This window comes from Astyanax mexicanus, chromosome 1 (genome assembly GCF_023375975.1).
Source record: "Astyanax mexicanus isolate ESR-SI-001 chromosome 1, AstMex3_surface, whole genome shotgun sequence".
Taxonomy (NCBI): Eukaryota; Metazoa; Chordata; class Actinopteri; order Characiformes; family Acestrorhamphidae; genus Astyanax; species Astyanax mexicanus.
The window spans coordinates 101,370,905-101,392,670 of NC_064408.1; the positions used below are offsets into that span (position 1 = coordinate 101,370,905).

General features: G+C 42.8%; 1 protein-coding gene across 1 annotated transcript in view; it reads right to left on the reverse strand.

Annotated features, from left to right (window-relative positions):
- The window catches only part of fndc3bb (fibronectin type III domain containing 3Bb), a 94,980-nt gene that overhangs the window by 24,742 nt on the left and 48,472 nt on the right, over window positions 1–21,766 (reverse strand). The window contains exons 7-18 of the mRNA XM_022681185.2: window positions 20,872–20,930; window positions 17,486–17,646; window positions 17,156–17,215; window positions 16,479–16,617; window positions 16,314–16,367; window positions 13,154–13,278; window positions 8,644–8,818; window positions 3,288–3,374; window positions 2,557–2,692; window positions 2,388–2,459; window positions 1,286–1,407; window positions 1,049–1,154 (exon numbers count right to left, since the gene is read on the reverse strand). Of these exons, the coding sequence (XP_022536906.2) occupies window positions 1,049–1,154; window positions 1,286–1,407; window positions 2,388–2,459; window positions 2,557–2,692; window positions 3,288–3,374; window positions 8,644–8,818; window positions 13,154–13,278; window positions 16,314–16,367; window positions 16,479–16,617; window positions 17,156–17,215; window positions 17,486–17,646; window positions 20,872–20,930 (1,296 nt within the window). The remainder of the gene's footprint in view (window positions 1–1,048; window positions 1,155–1,285; window positions 1,408–2,387; window positions 2,460–2,556; window positions 2,693–3,287; window positions 3,375–8,643; window positions 8,819–13,153; window positions 13,279–16,313; window positions 16,368–16,478; window positions 16,618–17,155; window positions 17,216–17,485; window positions 17,647–20,871; window positions 20,931–21,766) is intronic.

Here is a 21,766-nt window from a genome sequence, read left to right on the forward strand (position 1 = left end):
GGATATTTCTCAGATTCACCATTTCCTTATGTTGTACAACGCTAATAAAACACCATCAAAAGTGTACAATGAAATTATTATTAAATGGTTAAACAAATCTATATGCATTTATATCTGAGACTCTTGAGACCATGCAGTCTCAATGCGGCATTGTATTTTTGTACAGTGGGATTTCCTTAAGTAGAACTGTGAGAAGCCCCTACAAAGACTTTTATAAAAGTTCCATGGCTGATAGGGACTACTTCTTAAAATAATTAAGAATTTAATCATTATTGAATGCCATCATATTATCATATTTCGTGCATATCTGCTAGTGCCAATATGAGAACAGCACTTTTTCTGAAGAGCTTCTGCTGCTGTTCCTCCCTGTAGGAGGGTTTTTATCCAAGTAAAATAGAAAAATAACACCAAACAACAAAAATTGTCAAAGCTGTGTTAAATTTGTGTAACGTGTCTCTTTTTAAGCATTATTGTTTACATTCTTTAGCTGTTTTTCTGCTAATGCAGTCTGATGTCTTTATATATTGTGTAATTTTGTGGGACAAAGTAAACCCAATAGTAATCAAAGCTTTAAGTTAAAGCTTAAATGTTTAATATTATATGTATTTCTAACAGAAAGGTAAGTCACAAACATTTTAAACTCAGTGACGCAACAAAACTATACATAAATAAAAATATAACAATACTGTGATATACCACCCATCACTAATATTCACATATAACAGTTAACATAACAGTTTAGCCCCAAAGCATTTATATTGAAGTTATAAGCAATGTTACATTGGATACAAACACAATTTGCGTATTGTATGACTACCTTTTGAATAAGGGAACCAATCAGACCAGAGATACTTTACATTTATTAGTATAAAGGCAGTAAAACCTGTTTTATCCTAGCAGAAAAACTGAATTCTTTCTGATACTTTTTTATTAATTTTCATGCTTGTTGTAGAAACCATAAAGGAATAAAGTTTCAGAAAATATTAGTATAAATGTTCATACAACCACATTCATCAGGTGTGTACTCAAACAACATGTGTGTACTTACCCCACTGTAAGTTCACCTCCCTGTGTTTGACACTGCCCTGGACTGTGATTGGCCGGCAGGTGCCTGGAGGCATGCTGAGAGTGCAGACGTGCAGGCTGTCTACGTACTGCGGGACCAACACAAACATGTCAAATACAAACGTAATTAACCACCCCATTTCCATCTCCCAAAACATCATTGATGATTATAAAGCCAAAAACAATAAATATGAGGATTGTGCTTTTTGCACATTTTTACCTGGCTGTGGCCACCTGAGCCGATGGCGCTGAGGCGAACTGTGTACCGAGTCGATGCATTTAAATCCTTACACACGTGCTCCCGCAACGGTCCACGATAAACAACCTCCCACTGGCTCCCCTCTGTACAGCAAAATAAAGAGAATGTTAAAGCGGAAACTGACGGATAGGACATAGGACTGTTAGGACCCTCAACTTTAATTCATGATTAATTTTTTATTTGATTTGTTTTCATTTTAATTAGAAATCTCTAATGGTACTTTTATATACAGCTCTGGAAAAAATAACAGACCCCTTCAGTTTCTGAATCTAATTTTGCTATTTATATGTATATATTTGAGTAAAATGAAAATTGTTGTTTTATTCTATAAACTACAAACAGCATTTCTCCTAAATTCCACATAAAAATATTGTCATTTAGAGCATTTATCTGCAGAAAATGAGAAATGGCTGAAATAAAAAAAAGATGCAGAGCTTTCAGACCTCAAATAGTGCAATGAAAACAAGTTCATATCCATAAAGAAATGAATATTTGGTGGAATAACACTGGTTTTTAATCACAGTTTTCATGCATCTTGGAATGTTCTCCTCCACCAGTCTTTCACACTGCTTTTGGATAACGTTATTCCACTCCTAGTGCAAACATTCAAGCAGTTCAGCTTGGTTTGATGGCTTGTGATCATCCATCTTCCTCTTGTTTATATTCCAGAGGTTTTCAATTTGGTACATTCAAAGAAACTCATCATTTTTAGTGTCTCTTTTTTTCCAGACCTGTAGTTAACTTCAGTCCAGACACATCCACACAAGTGGATGTATACTATATATAACATATATACTATATGTTTCTCACATTGGTTATCCATCCATAAAAACAAATGCAAATTCTTTTACCTATAAAACCAGTTTCATAACAACTTTATGCTGTTTACATAACAGTTTGTTAACTGGATCCTTCACCTGTTAGCTTAATAGCTTATTGTGTTGGTTTAAAACTAAAAGCACTAAACTTCAGGTATAACTTGGATAATCCACTACTTTTGGAATAAAGTGAAAATTGCTGTGTGGCTCCTCCAAAAAACAGTACTTTCTACAAAATTTAATACCTTCAGAATTCCCTTCAGACATTTCCAAGAGGTATGTCAAATCCCCACAGCCTCCATCATCTTGTGGGGGATCTGCAATATAAAAAGCAGTTTAGAGATGTTTATTATTTAGAGTCTATATCATTAAGCAACAGATCACATATCATACACATATCTGATTAAAGCTTACCCCACGTCACGCAGAAGCCGTGAGACGTGACTGCAGAGACTCTGGGGGCTGCTGGAGGTCCAGGTTTGTCTGCAGTCGTCCTACACACCAGGATGGAGCTGGGGGTGCTTTTCCACTCTGCACTGCAGGTAGTGAGCTGTAGGGGGCGCCAAATTAGAGGGGGTGTACATATTAGACTGGCAGGCAAAATAAAAAACACATCACTGAGACCCAAACAGCACTACAGTTTCTCAGTACACTGTAGCTTCTTATTTAACCTCACACTGCTCTGTCATATTTAAATGAGACTCTTTTTAATTAGACCACTGCCTAGAATTCTTCACTTCTGCCCACAGACCTCCTACACTCTACTGGTAAAGGTCCAGTCTGAAGATGGTGACTCAATTTATTACAGCATGTACTCTTTTATTAAGTGTTTATGCTTAATGCATTGTTTCTATTTTAAACTATGTGCAATGTGCCCATAATCCCCAGGACTCCAGGACTGACTTAATAATGCGCTGACTAATTTTAATTACATTTAACAGTTTAATTACCGCGAATGAAAGGCTGTAGATAGTAGCAGACAAAAAAGCAGACCCCTGCTGTGTTTTATGTAGAGAGAAAACAAGCATGTACATGTTTTGTACAAAAATTACTGAATAAATAAGACCTATGACTCAACCTAAAAGCTAAAACCAATATGAAACAGAATATTAGTATCAAAAGAGAGGACAGATACTTTTACTCACTCTGAATCTGTAGCTGGTGTTTCTGTTTAGACCCTCCATTCTGCTGCTCAGCTCTGCCCCACTGTAAACAGCCTTAAACTCTGGCCCCTACAGTCATACACACCATGTTACACACAAGCACTACACCCACAACATTTCAGTAAAAATCCTCATAATAACCATCATACAGGAATTGAGTTACCATTCAAAAGATTGAAAATCAGTGATGCTACTCACAGACAACCAATTGTTTCAAAATTCAAACTATTTTTTTTCTCAACAGTAAATGATGTTATGTAATAACAAAAGTTTGGGAGAAGGACCACGCCCGAACTCTACGTTCTAACTCCACCCCGTATCAATCAACCGTCCTATAAATACCTCCCCTAACTAACTACCTCTCGTGACGAAAGTTCGCAACAATCGAATTTGATGCACTCACCTGCCAGCATTTGCTTGCTCCCCATGGACCTCCAACTCACCGCCTCCGATGAGGACCTCTCCCCTCCCAGCCAGCCTGTCTCTGCTCCTGCTCCCTCTCGCCGGGCTCATCACTTGAGGTCTGTCGTCTCCATTCCGGCTACTCCTGGTTCTACCCATTCTTCCTCCCGGGCTGGTTGTCCTCACCAACGCACCCCCGGATCTTGGCGCTCCCGCCGCTCTTCTCCTCCTTCCCCTATTCCTCCTGGTCGGGCTCGCCGCTCTGGGCGCACGGCTTCCTTGGCCGGCCCTGCACCCCATTCCCCGGCCGAGCCCCTCTCTTCTGGTAAATCCCAGCCTCCTCGCATGTCCGATTGGACTGTTGTTAAGTTACAGCGGGTTTTGAAAGACCGCGGCGTCCATTTCCCCCATTCTGCTCCCAAAGCGGAACTTTTTTCGCTCTATCTCTCCTCGTTGGGTGGAAAACAGCGTGCAGGAGCCGCACCGGCGTCGCGGTCCGATGACGTCACCCGCTCAACTCATCGCCACGGCTCCTCTCGTGCCGCAGGCGCGGCACACCCTCCACCTGCTTCGCCCTCAGCGCCTCCTCCTCTGGGCCCCGAACCCCTCCCCTTCTCCTCTGCCTCCTTCTCTCCTTCATCGCCGATCCCGGCTGTTTTCTCTCGTCTCTCTCCTTCCCCCCGCTTCCTCCATTCGTCCAACCCCCTCCCTCAATCGTCCAACCCCCGCCCTCAATCGTCCAACCCCCTCCCTTAATCGTCCAACCCCCTCCCTCGATCGTCCAACCCCCCCTCCCTCAGCCGTCCAACCCCCTCCCTCAGTCGTCCAACCCCTTCCCTCAATCATCCTTTGTCCCTCCCCTTTGCTTCGCTTCTGCCGTTCCCCAACCGGTGTGTTCCAGCCAGCCTTTCCCATTCTCTCACTCTATGCCAGTCCAGCCTCTCCCCTCCACTTCTATCCCTGTTCCCCCCCAGTCTGCAGCACTCGCCGCGCCCATCACCGGAGCTCCGTGCTCTTCATTCTCCCTGTCTACGGCACTGCCTGTTGCCCCCCCGGCCAATGCACGGATGTTCAACCCTCCCCTGGTCTCCTCCTCTCTGCGGAACCGCATTCTTCAAGGTGCGGATGTCAATCTTTCCTCCCTACTTCTCCCCTCCACTTCTTCTGCTCCCCGTGTCATCGACACCGGCGACATCTCGCTTACCTTGCATCAACCAGACCCTCGCGTCTCCAAAATCCTCTCTGCAGCCGAATTCGCCTTTGCCTTCTCCATCTTCAGGGATGTCATCTGTTCGGCTTTCCCATCACGTCGCCAGGAATTGGACGATTATCTGTCCTTGATTTTGGATATGGCTATCCGTTTTGGAGGCTCTGGTTTCTACGAATATCACCGCCTCTTCTCAGCCCGCGCCGCAACTCGTCTTCAACAGTGGAACCTTGCTACATTCTGGGGCGCCCCGGACCTGGAACTTTATTGCCACGTTTTCGCGGGACATAGCTCCCTCTCCTGCTCCGCGTGTGGCGGCCCCTCTCACCCTGCTTCTGTTTGTTCCCAGGCAGCCTCCACCGCCCCTCCGGCCCCCGTCCAACATTCCTCGGCATTCCGCGACAGCTTTGGCCGGCCTATCGTTTTTCTCGACGGGCAGATGGTCTGCAACAATTTCAACCATTTGGGTTGTTTTGCTTCCTCCTGTCGAAGGCTGCACGTTTGCTCTCGATGCGGTTTGGCGCACGCTCTCTCCTGCTGCCCAACGCGTCCCCCCAAGTTCGGCCGGAGCTGACTATTGCGGTTCCTCTCCACCCCAGTCAACGTACCGGCTCTCACCGCTGACCTGTCTGCTCACCCTGACACCTCCTTCGTCCTTTGGGCATTGCCACACGAAAATACTCTGGCAAAAAGAGGATCATAATTGATCTCTCGGCTCCGCATGGCTCTTCGGACCCGTCCATCAACAGCCTCATCCCCAGTTCTGAACTTTCTCTCCGTTACGCCACCGTGGATTGTGCCATCGAAGCCGTCAAGTTGGCCGGCAGAGGTGCTTGGCTGTCGAAGGCTGACATCATCTCAGCTTTTAAAATCCTACCCCTCCATCCTGACTCTTGGCACCTTTTTGGAGTCCGCTGGGATGATCAGTTTTACTTTTCCGTTCGCCTTGCTTTTGGGTGCAAAAGCAGCCCCAAGCTTTTTGATTCCTTCACTGAGGCGCTGTGCTGGATCTTGCTGAATAAACACAGGCTCCCATTCGTGCTCCACCTCCTGGATGATTTTCTCGTCGTTGACTCACCTTCCTCGCCCCCTCGCGGGGTCTTGACGCCATGACCAGCACTTTCACTCGTCTCGGAGTCCCGATTTCCCTTCTCATCATCCATCCGTAATAGCAGCTTATATTACTTTCATTCACACTCAACATTCAGCCCGTTCCTCGTCACTCAGAGTCCATCTGGCAGCTATCAATTTTTTCACTAAACTAATTACTGGCATACCACACCCTTCCTCTAATCACCCTCAAATTTCCCTTCTCCTGAAAGGAATCCAAAAATCAGAAACTCCATCCTCACATCAACGAGCTCCCATCTCACCAGAAATCCTCCATCGTTGCATTCAAACCCTCCGATCAGGCTTGTACCCTCCGACAACATCCTCCACGCTCCAATCGCTATTTCTCCTGGCATACTTCGGATTCCTCAGATGCTCAGAATTCACTTCACTTAAAATCTCCCACAACTCCTTTTCATACCCCCTCATATCAGATCTCAGCATCCTGGACTCGGATACTCTCACCTTTAAAATCAAACGAAGCAAAACTGACCAACTTGGCAAAACCACGATCCTCCATCTGTTTAAACTTGACTCACCCCTCAGCCCGTACGAACCACTCGTCCACCACCTAAATCTCCGGCTCTCTCAACAAGCATCACCTTCAGATCCTGTGTTCACTACGGAATCTGGTAGTATAATCACAAGGCACTGGTTCCACACACATTTCCGCCGCATCCTTTCAGTCAACGGTTACTCACCAGACCAATTCTCCGCCCACTCATTCCGCATCGGTGCAGCATCCAACGCCTCCAGACAAGGAATCCCCGAGCACGTCATCAAGCTTCTCGGACGGTGGTCTTCCCAGGCGTACCACTTATACATCCGTTCCAAACCAGACGATTTGAGACAGGCTCATCTCAAACTAGCTTCATTATAAGCTCCATATTTTGGGTATATAACTGCATGCTTCTTCAGCACGCAGTTCAGAACTCCAGCCCAAATTTCCCCGAGTTCCCTCCCCTTTTTCTTCCTCCTTTTCTACTTCTATCAGGCGTGGTCCGCACTTAGCAAAATGATGTTATGTAATAACAAAAGTTTGGGAGAAGGACCACGCCCGAACTCTACGTTCTAACTCCACCCCGTATCAATCAACCGTCCTATAAATACCTCCCCTAACTAACTACCTCTCGTGACGAATGTTCTACTCTTCCACTTCTCATTAAATAAAAAGGGGGGGATTTAACTGCACGCTTCTTCAGCACGCAGTTCAGAACTCCAGCCCAAATTTCCCTGAGTTCCCTCCCCTTTTTCTTCCTCCTTTTCTACGTCTATCAGGCGTGGTCCGCACTTAGCAAAGTGCTTTTGCCTGTAAAACCCCATACAACATTAGAATGCATACAAATAAGCATACATCCAGCAACAGCATTCGGATCACATGGTCTTCAGTGAAGATTATGATATGTTGATTTAGAAAAATACACTTAGGCTATGTTCACATTGACTGGCTGAAGTGAATCAAATCAGATTTTTTGCTTTGAAGTGACAGATATTTTTAGGGATGTATGGACATATCAAATCAGATATTTTCATACCAGATTCATATCACCACATTTGTATAATTTATATTTATATCACTATGTGGTCCTATTTTGGATAAATATCTACTTCTTAGGCATGTAATATGAATGTGAACAGCCAAATCTGTACATGTACGCATCCTTTGGTGTGTACACATGCACTCAGTGCTGTCATCATTGCAGCACTAAGTTTGGTTTGCATTGCAGGCAGATACAGATCAACTGCATTTATGAATGCGAACTGTCAAAAAATCTGAATTGATTTATAAGGCTAGTAATCTGAACATAGCCCCCACATTCCCACCAAATCTTATGTTTAGACTGTTCACACTTTTGTCATACTTTTGTCAACACTAATGTATCACATATGATGAAAAACATCAGATTTGGGCCACTTTCACCTGCTGAGCAAAGTCAGTATTGCATAAGATGTGATGACTTAACTGTTGGTAAATTATCAAATTGTTTAAATGATAAAAGCAAATGCTCATTAAACTATATTACCAATGATAATGTATGTAGTAGATGTCTGCCCTTGAGTTGTAAAGGAATAAGGATAGTGTCAATACCTAATAAATAATAGCTGTGGTTATTAGCAGGTATAGGGGAGAAAGTAAGATTTATTTCTTTATTTCCTTTCTTTCTTTTTTTTTATTTAAATAAAATGACTAAGCCTTAAATACTTCTATGTGGGCATGTTCTAGTTTTATATTTAATTACATTTTATTAAACTGATTATAAAGTTATCCTTAGTAAGAACACAATCCATCTGAAACAGCTGGGTAGCTGGAAAAAAAGGAATGGGCACATGAGAGGGTATTGATTTTCAGTGTGGTAATGTCCCAGCTTGGATATTAGTCACAGTTATTCCATTTACTCAGACAGCTGTGGATGATGGGTTATTAACTGACAGCAGGCCTATGTTCAGTCCAAACACGCAACTAATGGCCAAAATATCCAGAGAATTCCCCACTGGCTGAAACTGGAAAACTGGGAAACATCAACCCTGTTTAGGTGCAGATTCTTGATCCAATGCCAAAAAGATGCCCACAGCCTCCGATACATGATAAAGAGTTAAGTGTGAGAATGCCGCTGTTACCTTGCTGTCGTCCTGCATCTCCAGGGTGTACGTGAGCGCCTCATCTGGGCTGCAGCCACTGGGGCGGGTCCACTCCAGTGCCACCCAAGACGTCCCGGCTCGGAGCAGGCGAGGCGCCAAGGGCATCTGGGGCAGGCTGCCCGTGGTGTGGAAAACCACTTCTGGGCTAAAGCCACTGTGGGAGAGTTTGGGGGGGGGGCACAAAGAAGGGAAAGAAGGGGGAGACTGTGTGAGCACTAATACATTCAAGCTATTCCCAGAGGAGAACATGTGACTCACTGATTCTAGCATAAGACATGTTCTACATTTTCCCTGCATTATAATTTCCCAACTAAATTCCTTTAACATTAGAGTCCATCTATGTACCAAGAACACTCATTCTAACATGACTGTTCTATCTCATTAAATTAAATAGCATATATAGTTTATTGTACTGTTCTTTAATACTGATATGTGTTGATGTTGATAACTGCACTGAATCACTCTTAAAAAGACTCAAAAGCTGGACAACTGATCATTAGAACTTTAGTCATCAATTTTATCATTTTAGATAGAAGGCTAGGAAATAATATATATGTGTTTCCTAACAGCCAGGAACAGCCATATTTGGACACTCACAGCACACTGTGGTTTTGGGCTTATTTTCCACATCACCGCTGTCTGATAAGTATGTAAGTCTATAAATAAATTAAATAAATTAATCAATGATAAAACATGTTTCTTTTTCTTTACATTCTAACCACAATATCTGCTTGTTATATTTAATGACAAATTCCTTGCATGACACTCTACCTATATTGAAACCTGCACTGAAAGTTATTGTAAAATATTTATTTTTAAAGAATATATTTTACATTTTACTGTTAAGTTTCATTTTTTATGGATATATGCTATTTCAAGAAAATGTAAACCAAATAAACACACTAAACTAGAGGCCTGCTTTCCGGCGGAACTGCATGTGTAACGCTGAGTGTGAAGGCAGGACGAGGAGAGCGGATGCTAATGCAAGTAACATTTATTATAGAAAAGAAAACAAAACATAAACCAAACAGAAACTCAGAGACCGGGAGACTAAATAACAGACGGGATATCCACAGCCGTGACAGACGTACAAACGCACAAGAACCGACAAACTAACACTAATGACAGAGACGCTTAAATACACACAAGGGAAAGAGAACAGGTAACACCTGGGGACTGACGAATGAGGGGCGGAGCTACAAATGGACACAGGTGAGTGGAAAAACACCAGGGGAGAAACACAGAGAAGCCGGGTCACATGAGAATAACAGACATGAGAATAGACAGAAAACAGGCAAAAGATGTGACAGAACCCTCCCCTTAACGCGCAACTCCCGGGGCGCAAAAAAACAAAACCCCAGGAGCTGGTCAGGAGAGGGTGGAAAACAAAGAACAAGACACCAAACACGACTAAGACTGAGCACAGAAGAGAGGAGACTGGCCAGAGGATGGGACAGAAAACTGAAATGCAGACTGGACAGGGGAGAAAAGCCGGGACTGGAGATTAGACACAAAAGGGAAAACAGACTGGACTGTAGACTGAGACTGGATGGGGGACTGGACAGCGCATGGAGACTGGACATGTGGCACAAATGGAGACTGGGACTGGACCGGGGACAGGACACAGGGCTGGACAGGAAACTTGAAAGGAGACTGGACAGTGGACTGAGCTGGGGATGGAGCTGTGGACTGGACATTGGACTGGGGACTGGACACGAACAGAGACTGGACATGTGGCACAAATGGAGACTGGGACTGGACCGGGGACAGGACACAGGGCTGGACAGGAAACTTGAAAGGAGACTGGACAGTGGACTGAGCTGGGGATGGAGCTGTGGACTGGACATTGGACTGGGGACTGGACACGAACAGAGACTGGACAGGGGATTGGACAGTGGACATGAACGGGAACTTGATGTTGGAAGCAGACGGGAGAGTAGACTGGACCGGATTGGACAAGGGAACAGGAACAAACACATTAACAGGAACTGACACGAACACAGTAACAGGGACAGGAACAGAAAAACTACTGGGGACAGGAACTGGAACATGGACAGACACAGGAACCATGACAGGGAGAGACAGGGGCACAAAAAACACAAGAGGGTGCCCAGGACCAGCAAAAGTCTGTGGGGTTAGCCTGGGCACATTACTGGGGGCAAAGTCAGGAGGTCTAGCTGGCCTAGGGACACAGGGCCTAGGGCCAAACATTGTTCTTGGAGTGGGAACAGGGGCAGCTGGAGCTGCTGGTGCCTGAGCTGGAGCAGCAGGAGCTGCTGGTGTTGGAGTTGGAGCAGCTGGTGCTGGAGCTGCTGGTGCTGGAGCAGCGGGAGCTGCTGGTGCTGGAGCTGCAGTGTATGCAGGTTCCGGGGCTGTGGGAGCACCACATTCAGGTTCAAGGGTGGCAGGAGTCGAGGAGCGCGGATGAGCCACGGGAGTTACGGAGCGTGGCTTCCCATCCGCGGGCCTCTCGGAAGCGCGGCGACTCGGCCGTGGGCTTCACAGAAGGCGGCATCTCGGCCGCGAGAGTCACTGAGCGCGGCGTCTCGGCCGCGTGAGTCGAGGAGCGCGGATGAGCCACGGGAGTCACGGAGTGTGGCGTCCGATCCACGGGCCTCACGGAGCGCGACGTCTCGGCTGCGGGATTCTCGGAGCGCGGCGTCTCGGCTGCGGGATTCTCGGAGCGCAGCTGTGCTGCCGCGGGCTTCACGGAGCTCGGCGTCTCGGCCGCGGGCTTCACGGAGCGCGGCGCCTCGGCCGCGGGATTCTCGGAGCGCGGCGTTTCAGCCGCGAGAGTCACGGAGCGCAGCTTTGCGGCCGCGGGCTTCACGGAGCTCGGCGTCTCGGCCGCGGGCTTCACGGAGTGCAGCGCCTCGGCCGCGGGATTCTCGGAGCGCGGCGTCTCGGCTGCGGGATTCTCGGAGCGCAGGATCTCGGCCGCGAAAGTCACTGAGCGCGGCTTCTCAGCCGCCAGGGAATACGGCCATGGAGTACGGGCTGGTGCGGGGTTGAGCTCCTCCTCCTCCTCGGAGCTACTGGGAGCACATCCCAGGAAGTCCCACGGGCTGCGCGTCCTCTGCCTCGGGCACTCATGGCTCGACCCGAGGCTCACTGCACCGATCCTTAGCGCCCCCCTAAGAAAATCCTCCCTCCGGAAGGATTCTTCTTCCGGCAGGCAGGAACTCTGAGCACGCTGCGAGTGCCGCCGTCTCCCTTTTCTCCTCCGGCGCCGGGAAGTGGAGGAGTCTTCAGTCCCATACTCCTCCTGAGCGCCGCGAGAGAATGGAGTGGGTCGGATCGCCAGCCTGGATCCGTAATACAGGTAACTTGCAGCGTCCATGGTCTTTTTGTGGTCGGTTCTTCTGTAACGCTGAGTGTGAAGGCAGGACGAGGAGAGCGGACGCTAATGCAAGTAACATTTATTATAGAACAGAAAACAAAACATAAACCAAACAGAAACTCAGAGACCGGGAGACTAAATAACAGACGGGATATACACAGCCGTGACAGACGTACAAACGCACAAGAACCGACAAACTAACACTAATGACAGAGACGCTTAAATACACACACAAGGCGGGAAAGAGAACAGGTAACACCTGGGGACTGACTAATGAGGGGCGGAGCAATAAATGGACACAGGTGAGTGGAAAAACACCAGGGGAGAAACACAGAGAAGCCGGGTCACGTGAGAATAACAGACATGAGAATAGACAGAAAACAGGCAAAAGATGTGACAGCATGGGACTTGAAAGTTCCTTCACAATGTTTTTTATTAGAGAACTATGAGGCAAATTAGTAAATAGTTTTTATATAATTATAATGATCACACAATAATCATGTATAATCACAAATAATCAATAAAACAGCTATAATATCAATAAGAGATAAAACAAATATTGTGCTACAGAAATGGTGGAGTCCGTAGATGGTCAGTCAACGTTTTATTTGTATGTGTGTGTTTACAGTAGAGGCTATTTACTTTTTTACTGAGGTGTCTGCAGCCAATAGCCTATTTAAATTATTATTCTAATTTTTTATTCTTGCTTTGTGTTAATTCAAAATGAACAGCTCGCTTACAAAAAAATAAAGTGGCCAAATGTGCACTATCTATTTATATATATAAACTTTTAGAAGAAAATAATTTATTGGTAATGTATGTGGGCAGGAATGAATTATAGTGGACTTAAGTGAAAATAAAGAGTTCCATAACATGGACCCTTAAAAAACTGTTCTTCCAGCATTATTTGTTATCAGCTATCAGCCTCAAGCACAGTAGGAGTGTTCTCATTTAGTGTGTTGTTAAATTTAAGAACACTGGGGGGAGAAAGCTCAATTACTTTAAAGAGAGCGTAAATGGTACACCTGGGAATGACATTTCCGACAAAGTCTTTATGACTTAAGAAAACATAAAAACAGATATATGAGTTCTCATACCCACACATATATAAGTGAAGGCACATACAATCTTACAAACACAAACACACACCTGGGTCCAATGTCATTGAGTGCTGCCACTCGAAACGTGTACCCAACTGCAGGGCACAGGCGCATGACTTTGAAATGCCGCTGGTGTCCAAAATAACACTCCCGGAAGACGCTGTTCTTCTTCCCCTGCAAAGCCAAAAAAGCACAAGCTGAAACACAGACTGAGCAAGAGTACATGTTGTACAAGCTGGCACAGAAGAGCATGGTGAGACATCCCTCTGTCTAACAAACAGGACACTGGACAAAAGAACAACAAAGCAGAAACTCTGGGGTTCATGACAGGAGGGTGAGTTTGGTTTGGATGAAAGGCAAAATTCTCTTGACCTTTCAGTACAAATGCACACCCCAATGGAGCCACTTTCCAGTTTTCAATCTGTACTGCTGAACAGCAACCCCAGAGGGGCAGCAATTGTGTCCTGGTTCATCAAACAGTGTATAAATGATTGGATGTCCAGCAGCCCCCAGATGAGGATGAATAAGGCTGAGAAGATGCTGAGGGAGCCCCTACACTATTACAAACTACTCCAGCCCAACTCAACATTTCCCAGAGGGTACAGGAATGTATACTTTCCATATGTTCTGAGACATCTTTTTTTAAATGAAAAATGAGCATGTCAGGTTTTGGCCAGTCTACTAACGATTTGATTTTCAAAAGGATTCTGACGTGTGCCCAGAGACTTAAGATTTGTGTCCCTATACAGACCAGAGTGGACAAACCCTTCTGATCATGTTTCCTAAAAAATTAAAAAAATAAAATTTCTATAACGTGTACTTTTTCAGCTAGGCTTTTTTTTAAGATTTGGTAAATTATCTAACCATCTGGTCTTCTTTCTGCCATTGCTTTTCAAAAATTATTAAATAAAATACAGGAATACTCAGAATCCTAAAACCTGACAATAACGCTGCTATGTGCCGTGCCATATATAAATCCCATTTGTAAAGGTCTGGTAGCATTTCTAGTTTTGTTTTCGGTCAGTTTATATGCGACCTTCATTTTATTTTGTTAAGTAACAACCAATCAAAACTGATAACATCTTAATACACTTTTATATACTAATAAACAAAGCTCAGATAAAAAAGGAAAGGAAAAGTATAGATACCAGTTATACAGGTTTCAGAGCTAAGTGAATGTGCCCAAATGTGCCTGATAACTTTAATACCTTTAAATGATCCATTAAAAAAATGAAGATTGTCTCAGCTGCAGTTGTGGTACTGATCTTGATTTGTTTTGTTTCAATATGCTTAATTTAAACAGATCAAAAATAGTTTTTTAATTTCTTTTTATTAATTAATAAAAGCCCATTAAGCCCACAGGAGCACTTTTGGCAGATTTTAAGGAAGCAGACAACATGCCTTTAGTCACTGTCTACCAAGGACCAAGCATGTTACTACAAAGATTTTTTCCTTTTAAAGTCTTAGTCACACTTGGTGGTGCAATTTCCAAAAATCTGTATTCCCTAAAGCACTTTTAACACAGGCTTGGCCTATTTTGAATAAAATGTCACCTTAACCTATTAAATAAACTTATACTTATAATGTTATAATGACTTATAACAGGGATGGGCAACTTCCATGATGGAGAGGGCCACATTTTTTTCAGCATGACCATTGGAGGGCCACATGACCTCGCACTTCAAATAATTGAATATGAAAAACGCTACAAATGATTTTCAATAAGAACAAATTTTATATGAATTTATATCTGTATGTTTACAGCACCAACATTTATCAACAACTATTTTCTGCATATTAATGCATTTTAATACGGCAAAAGACAAACCGTTTGCTTAAAAAAAGTGCAAAAAGGAAGTCCTTCATATCAAAGAACAAAAAGTTTGCTTAAAAAACTGATTGCAAATACAGTAGTTCCTCTGTGTAAAATAAGTTCATTATAACAAGTCCTTCATAAGCAACAAGGACAAAACATTTGCTCATAAAAGTGCAAAAGGCATTTGAACTCATTTATAACAAAGAACAAAAAAGATTTAAAAACTGATTGCAAATAGCTCATTCAATAATAGCAGAAAACTAGACCACAGAGGCCCAACATTTATTGAAGCTAATGAGAGAGCTGTGGTTTGGCCTGCTGGCTCACAATGGACTGGATGTCAATGTCAATTTTCGTGGTTGTTTCGTGGTTTGGCAGCGGTCAAAAGTAGAATTACGTTTTTTTTTTTTTTTTTTAAATTATGAAATTATGAAATTATTTTTGATCTATTCGCGGGCCGCACTGAGTGATGACGAGGGCCGTGTGCGGCCCCCGGGCCGCCAGTTGCCCATCCCTGACTTATAATGTGTGGACAAAATTGTATTGTGTCCAAGTTATTTAATTTTAGTTTTGGAAACAAAAAACAATATATAAGCTAGTGGTGAAAGAGCTATCCTAAAAATAATGTCCACACACATTTCATTCCCTTGTTGTGATGTCAGCGCTGCACTTAAATCTCTCATCATCAATCCTGGCTCACAATGTTTTCAATATAAATTCCTAAATATATTAAATATAGATTTTAGAACTGTAAAAAAAGAGAACTGTGAAATATTTATTTTGGCCGAACCAGTTCCCATTTCAAGAAAACATAAATACCTGTTTTATGCTATCAACAATTTTGCCAGTGATTTTAGACAGACAGGCAGACAGACACACTGGCACACTTTATCCTTTTGCGGGAGAATATGGGAAAATATTCTTACTAAGTTGAAAAATAACAGCGGGAAAATTCTGAGAAAAAGAAGGAGACTGTAAATTGTACCCTGGCATCAGCCATTTTAATGGACTCCATATGCCATCTGTTAACACTAACAGGTACAAAACAAGGCCGAAATGGCGCTGTAATAATTTCCCATGTACTCACAAGGGTGCACAATCCGACCTTGAGTAAATGCAGAATTAAGTACAGTAATGGCTGCAGCAGTAGTGCTGAGGGCAAAAGCAGAAGCCGTTCAGTGTCTCTGAAGCACATGACAGGTAGGAATATATAAAGGTGGAAAGACTCAGGTCAATAAAAGCGTTTTTATTCTACCTCCTGTTCAAACACGACCTGTTCCTGAGGCGCTGAGTAATGGCGAGGTCAGAGCGTGGGTGTGGTGGGTGGCCTGAGTTTACCTGAATAAATGAGTAATACCTAAATGATCCTGGACACTCATAAATGGGTGCTTACCTCATCCCACTCCAGGATGTAGCTGGTGATTTTTGAGCCATTATCGACGGGTGGCTGAAATGAGACATGTGCTAATTAAGACTTAGCATTAAAAATAAGACTTGCAAATAAAGTGAATTTGCTGCAGCTGCGTGTGTGTTCCAACTATCCTGACGCTGGCACTACCTTCCACTGTAGAGTCAAGGAGCTCTTGGTGCGGTGGGAGAGTCGCGGGGGTAGGGGGGTCTCCGGAGGGGCGCTGTGGGTAGTAAACGCCCTCACCTCTGAATGGGGACCCTTCACAGAGTTACACACTGCGCTTACTCTGCAACACATACACAGAGGTAAGGTAAGGTCTACATTGGCAAATTTTCCTTGATTTTTGTTTTTGAAACTAAGTTACAAACCAGCCTGTCTTGAACTTATGATGGTTGGGGTGTCACAAACTAACACACTTACATACACCTCCTATTAAATATACAGTACTTACTTATGTATACATAGAGGTATACATACTTAAAATGTTCATATAAATGGCTGGGTTATAAAGATACAACCAACAACCAGTCCAAACAACTATCACCTATGGGATTAGTATTTTACTGCTGTAGGGTAAAATGTAACACATAAAAACAAGTGCTTCTCTTGTAAGACACATCTTTTACATAAGGTCACTTTATATTAAAAGAATACAGGTGGATGTTTTGAAAAAGAGGCAATCAGATTAAACAGAAATAGAAGTGGACCAGACTTATAAGCAGACGTTCACATTTAAGCACTGCAGAACAATCTTTCCACAGGAAATAAAAGCCATTAAAATAGAAGACAGTCTCTGAGAAAGGCAGGAGTTTCTGAGTTCTTACCTAACATGATAGTCTGTAGCAGGTCTCAGATCAGTGAGAGTATACTGCAGCTCTTCTCCACTGAAAAAAACAGAATAAGGCCATACTGAGTGAAAGTACAAATGAGATTTCCTTTGATAGCGTCTATAAATGTTTTATAAATGTACCAAAATATCTATCAAATGAAACAAAACAGATTCCAATAATGTTTAGCCCAGTGTTTTAAAAACATGAGCAACCACTGACTATCTGTCTTTAGGGGATCGTCAAAACTAATCAGGACCAAAATCTGAATCCAGCATTTTCTGAAAACTTCAAAGCAAGTACCCAGGAGATAAACTCATTCTTTACCTGTAGACGACTTTGTATTTCCCATCGCAGCTCTTATCAGCGAGAAGCAGCTCGTAGCTACAGGACTGTGGAGCTCCATCAGTCTGCCCCCGGCCAGATGCCCCCACCTGTGTGGCTCGGGACCAGGACACCAGCGCAGAGTGAGCCTGAACCTTACACACCTGAGGAAATAAAAACATCACACACTGTATTAAGCTATGTAATGTATTTCTAGATACAGATAGGATAGGGGGACATTGAATAGATCTCCAGCAGAATCATATTAGGTCGTATTGCAGTTTTTTCTCTAAAGGTAGATGATAGATGATTAAAACTGCACTCCTGCTGTAAATGTGTGGTTAAGAATGCACTGCAAAGGTAAACGTAATGAGCTTGTAATTGTAAGCAAGACAAAAAATACCTTTAGATTAATAAACTTATTTAATGATAAAAAAAGTGTGTAAACAGAAAAATCACTGAACTGAACAAGAATCCGTCCCTCCAGGACCAGAATTCGCCAGCCATGGTAGAGGTGGATAATAAAAGGCAGATTTAATTGCAATAGTTTCACATTTTTTAGGAACTGAGCCATCTATTGCCTATCCACTATTGCCATCTTTAATGACCACTGTTCTTCACAGAAACCCTAGCTTAATACAAATCTAATTTGATTTGATTAAAATCATTATTTTTCATAAAAGGTCACGCTGTAAATCCATATACCAGAAGTTGCAGCTAATCTGGAGATTAGATTTTTAAAAGGTCAACAGCATCTCATTATGTGTTTCTGAGAGCAATTTTATATAGTGTGCTCAAGCTTGCGCATGAGCAGTGTACATGTTCTAATGTTCCTTTTAATTATTTTTTTAAACATTTATATTTCTGACCTGATGGATGAGGTGCACAAACAGGCTGTGCCTTTCTCATTAAGGCAGTGCACATGTTGTCAGTCACATGAGCGCTTACAGCATAATGATATATGAACTGTTCCTCATATTGCAGGGCAGTGTTTCTTTCATAACACAGATAAGAGCTTGAGGCTGAGGTGATCAATTCCATAATTGAAGAACAGTAGCCGTTGGGAAGAGTCTGGTGCATCAGTCTCAAAGAGATAGTGAAGAGAATGGATTGGAGGTTTGAGATTGTGATTGTGACCCACCTAAAAACGTGACCAGTTAGTTATAAAGAGAAATGAGGATGAATTCGGCAGAACAAATGACTTCTTTGAACGGAAAAAACAAAAGTCAGCTTTGCTGCCAAATGCCATGGCAACAATATTGCATGACCAGTCATTTTGAAAAAGGACAGAATATTAACTAATTGGCAAGGGTAACATGACAAAAGCAAACAAATCAAAACAGCGCTCTGGAAAACACTGGGACTTTCACCCTAATTAGCAATCAAGGCTGTCCTGACATCCTAAAACCCTCTTGAACAGCTTTTTTAAGAAGGAATGATTAAAATGCTCTTCATGCGATTATTAAGACGTAGCTGGTAAAGTAGGTTCTGGTGTTGTGTTTCTGGTTTGACTTGCAAAACTCTTGATTTATGAGAGACTCAGTGAGAGCCAAATACTGTCAACTACGGTATTCCACAGGGCTTAATACTTGGGCCATTTAGATCTATTTAGAATTCAGTGTTGCTTGAGCCACCACATGCATGCTAATGGCATACAAATTTGCATTTGCACAATGGCTGATATTTCATTCACTTTGAATACACATAAGGAAACACACTGGATATGGATATATTTCTTAATCACTAAGAAATACAAGCACTAATAAAATAAAGTCATTATGATTTGCATCAAGCCATTTACTGACACTCTTTGCAATGTTTTCCTGTCTATTGACGCTGTTAATATTTCACCACTCGCACAGATGCTACTTTGGATACACCACTTTAGGGTAGTGTTTCTTAAAGGAGAATCCTGCAGGAAATGAGAGCGAGCGTGTGAATTAGCTACAGCAGTCCAATTTCAATACACCACAGAGAGTAGGTTGCCCAGGTTGCCAAGTTGAGAAGGCTGAATCTACACAATCCAGTGTGAGACGAGTTCAGTAACTTCTACCATGGCAAGCAACATCGAGTCATACTCTGTAAGTTAATCAGCTAATAAATACGATTGTAGTGTTTTTATTGTTTGCACATTATAAAACGTCTTTTGTGAACTTTATCCACAGTTAGCTAACCTAGTTTTGCTATCTTCCATGCTACAGCACCGCTCGCTCGCTGCTGAGTATTGACAACCTTGGGGGTGGAGTTAACTTTGGGGAATGAGCAGCAGGCGGAGTCAGAGGCCAAAACAATCACAGATACCCGCAACGGACTGCGCACTTCAAATAGGAACCTACTGGCTGAAGCCCTGCTGACAAGAGCTGCCAGTGCTTTAACTCAACATGTTTCCTTAATACCTGATGATACATCCTGCTCATTTTATCATTTACTACTGAAAACAAATTCCTTATTGATCCTTTAAACTAATTAATCCTGATCCCAGAGACATTTACTGCTTTCCTTTCTCCCAGTGCACCTGATTTAGCATATCAGCTGACTAAGTAGCCCTATTAAAGTTTCAGGGGATGTGTTAATGCAGGCAAACCACTAAGATGTGCAGTTTAGGTTGTTTCCAGGACCAGGATAATGCTACCTATATATAGGAAATATAACCTGTATTCAATAATATTTTATATTTGTAGATGTTTATACATCTGAGCCATATTTATGACAGTTACTATACGCTATTTCTTTGTAGGCCCTCTATAATTGAACTAAATACAGCTCAGACAACAGTGAAATATTTTTTTAATTATTTGTCTTATAATTAGCCACTGTTCTCTGTTCTCGCTATAAACTGCCCATATCACTATAGATTACCACAAAACACACACACACATATATGTATATATATATATATATATATATATATATATATATATATATATATATATATATATATATATATATATATATATAGGTATATCTTACCAAACAAATTCCTTTGACAGATAAACTCACGCAAAAGCATAAACACAAAGCAGTATTTCTCTCCACAGACCCTACTGAGAAGCTCTTGACATTTCAAACCTGCTCCTCACACCTTCAAGCAGAATCATTAACTGCAACTCTAATCAATTAAGGCGCTAATGAAACTGCTTAGGCTCTTAAATAAACATGTGTGTGTGTGATTAAGTGTGTCCTTGTGCTGAAGAGATAGAGATGAAGTAAATAAATCAGAAGACACTGTGCACAGCTGTAAGCACAGCGCTGCTGCCCCCTAGTGGGGGGAAAACTCCACTACAATAATGTGTAGTCACGATTAAGGAAATCTAAAAACAATTTCGGATTTTCCCATTAAAACAACACATCTGTAAAATTATAAAACTGAGATTATAGTTGCCACCCACCTGTGGCTTGTCCATTCCTGATGGTACATCCTGGTCTCTTCTTGTGTCCAAAACAGGATCTGCACAAAAGAGATGATAAAAACATGAGGTACTGTTTGTACGGATAAATAATGTGAATTTGAATCATAGTGTCTTTGCTTTGTTCTTAGCTTTGTCAGCACCATGTCATCAGTTCATTTCAACTGTTCTCCATCTATATAAGTGGCCAGAACCTCAGTGTAGGAAAAAACAAGCTCTTACTTCATCTGTTAATAAACTCACTGGTACACATAAGCGGCCTACGCATTTTTTGCCACAATTTTTGTGAGGTGTCTCTCAGTAAAAATACCAGTTTTATAATGTTATATAAAAATGATCAATTAGAAGTAATTAACAATACAAAATGAATGCAGCTGATTAATGCACCACTTCAAAACAGATCAATCGATGAATCACGATGCGTCTGTACACACAGGACTGTTTGTCCACTATTTGTCCAGAACGGACAGAACTCCCGTAATCAAACTACTAGGGACATGACTACCCTGAAATAAAGTTTTCTAAAAAGCTATCAGGCTATTTATAGTGAGCATCTCTGTGACTGTTGTAGAAACTGTGAATCATCAGAGGTCAGCAGTAGAGGGGGAATAGAGAGATCTGGGGGAAGAGTGACAGGCTGATGGATGGAGCTGCCGTCATGTACCCAGGCAGCACTGTGGAAGGTAAGGGGGATTTGTGGCGAAGCAAGTTCATAGGTTCCTCTCCTACTGGGCCCAAGGGGGTCCCACTATGAGTCACCACTGTGATGAAGTCATGGTAGCCTGGCCTTAACATGACCTTTATGTGGCCAACTTTTTCCCCTCTAAGATGCTGGTGGAGGCAGAAAGTGGGATTACTCAATATCCTTTCACTGGTC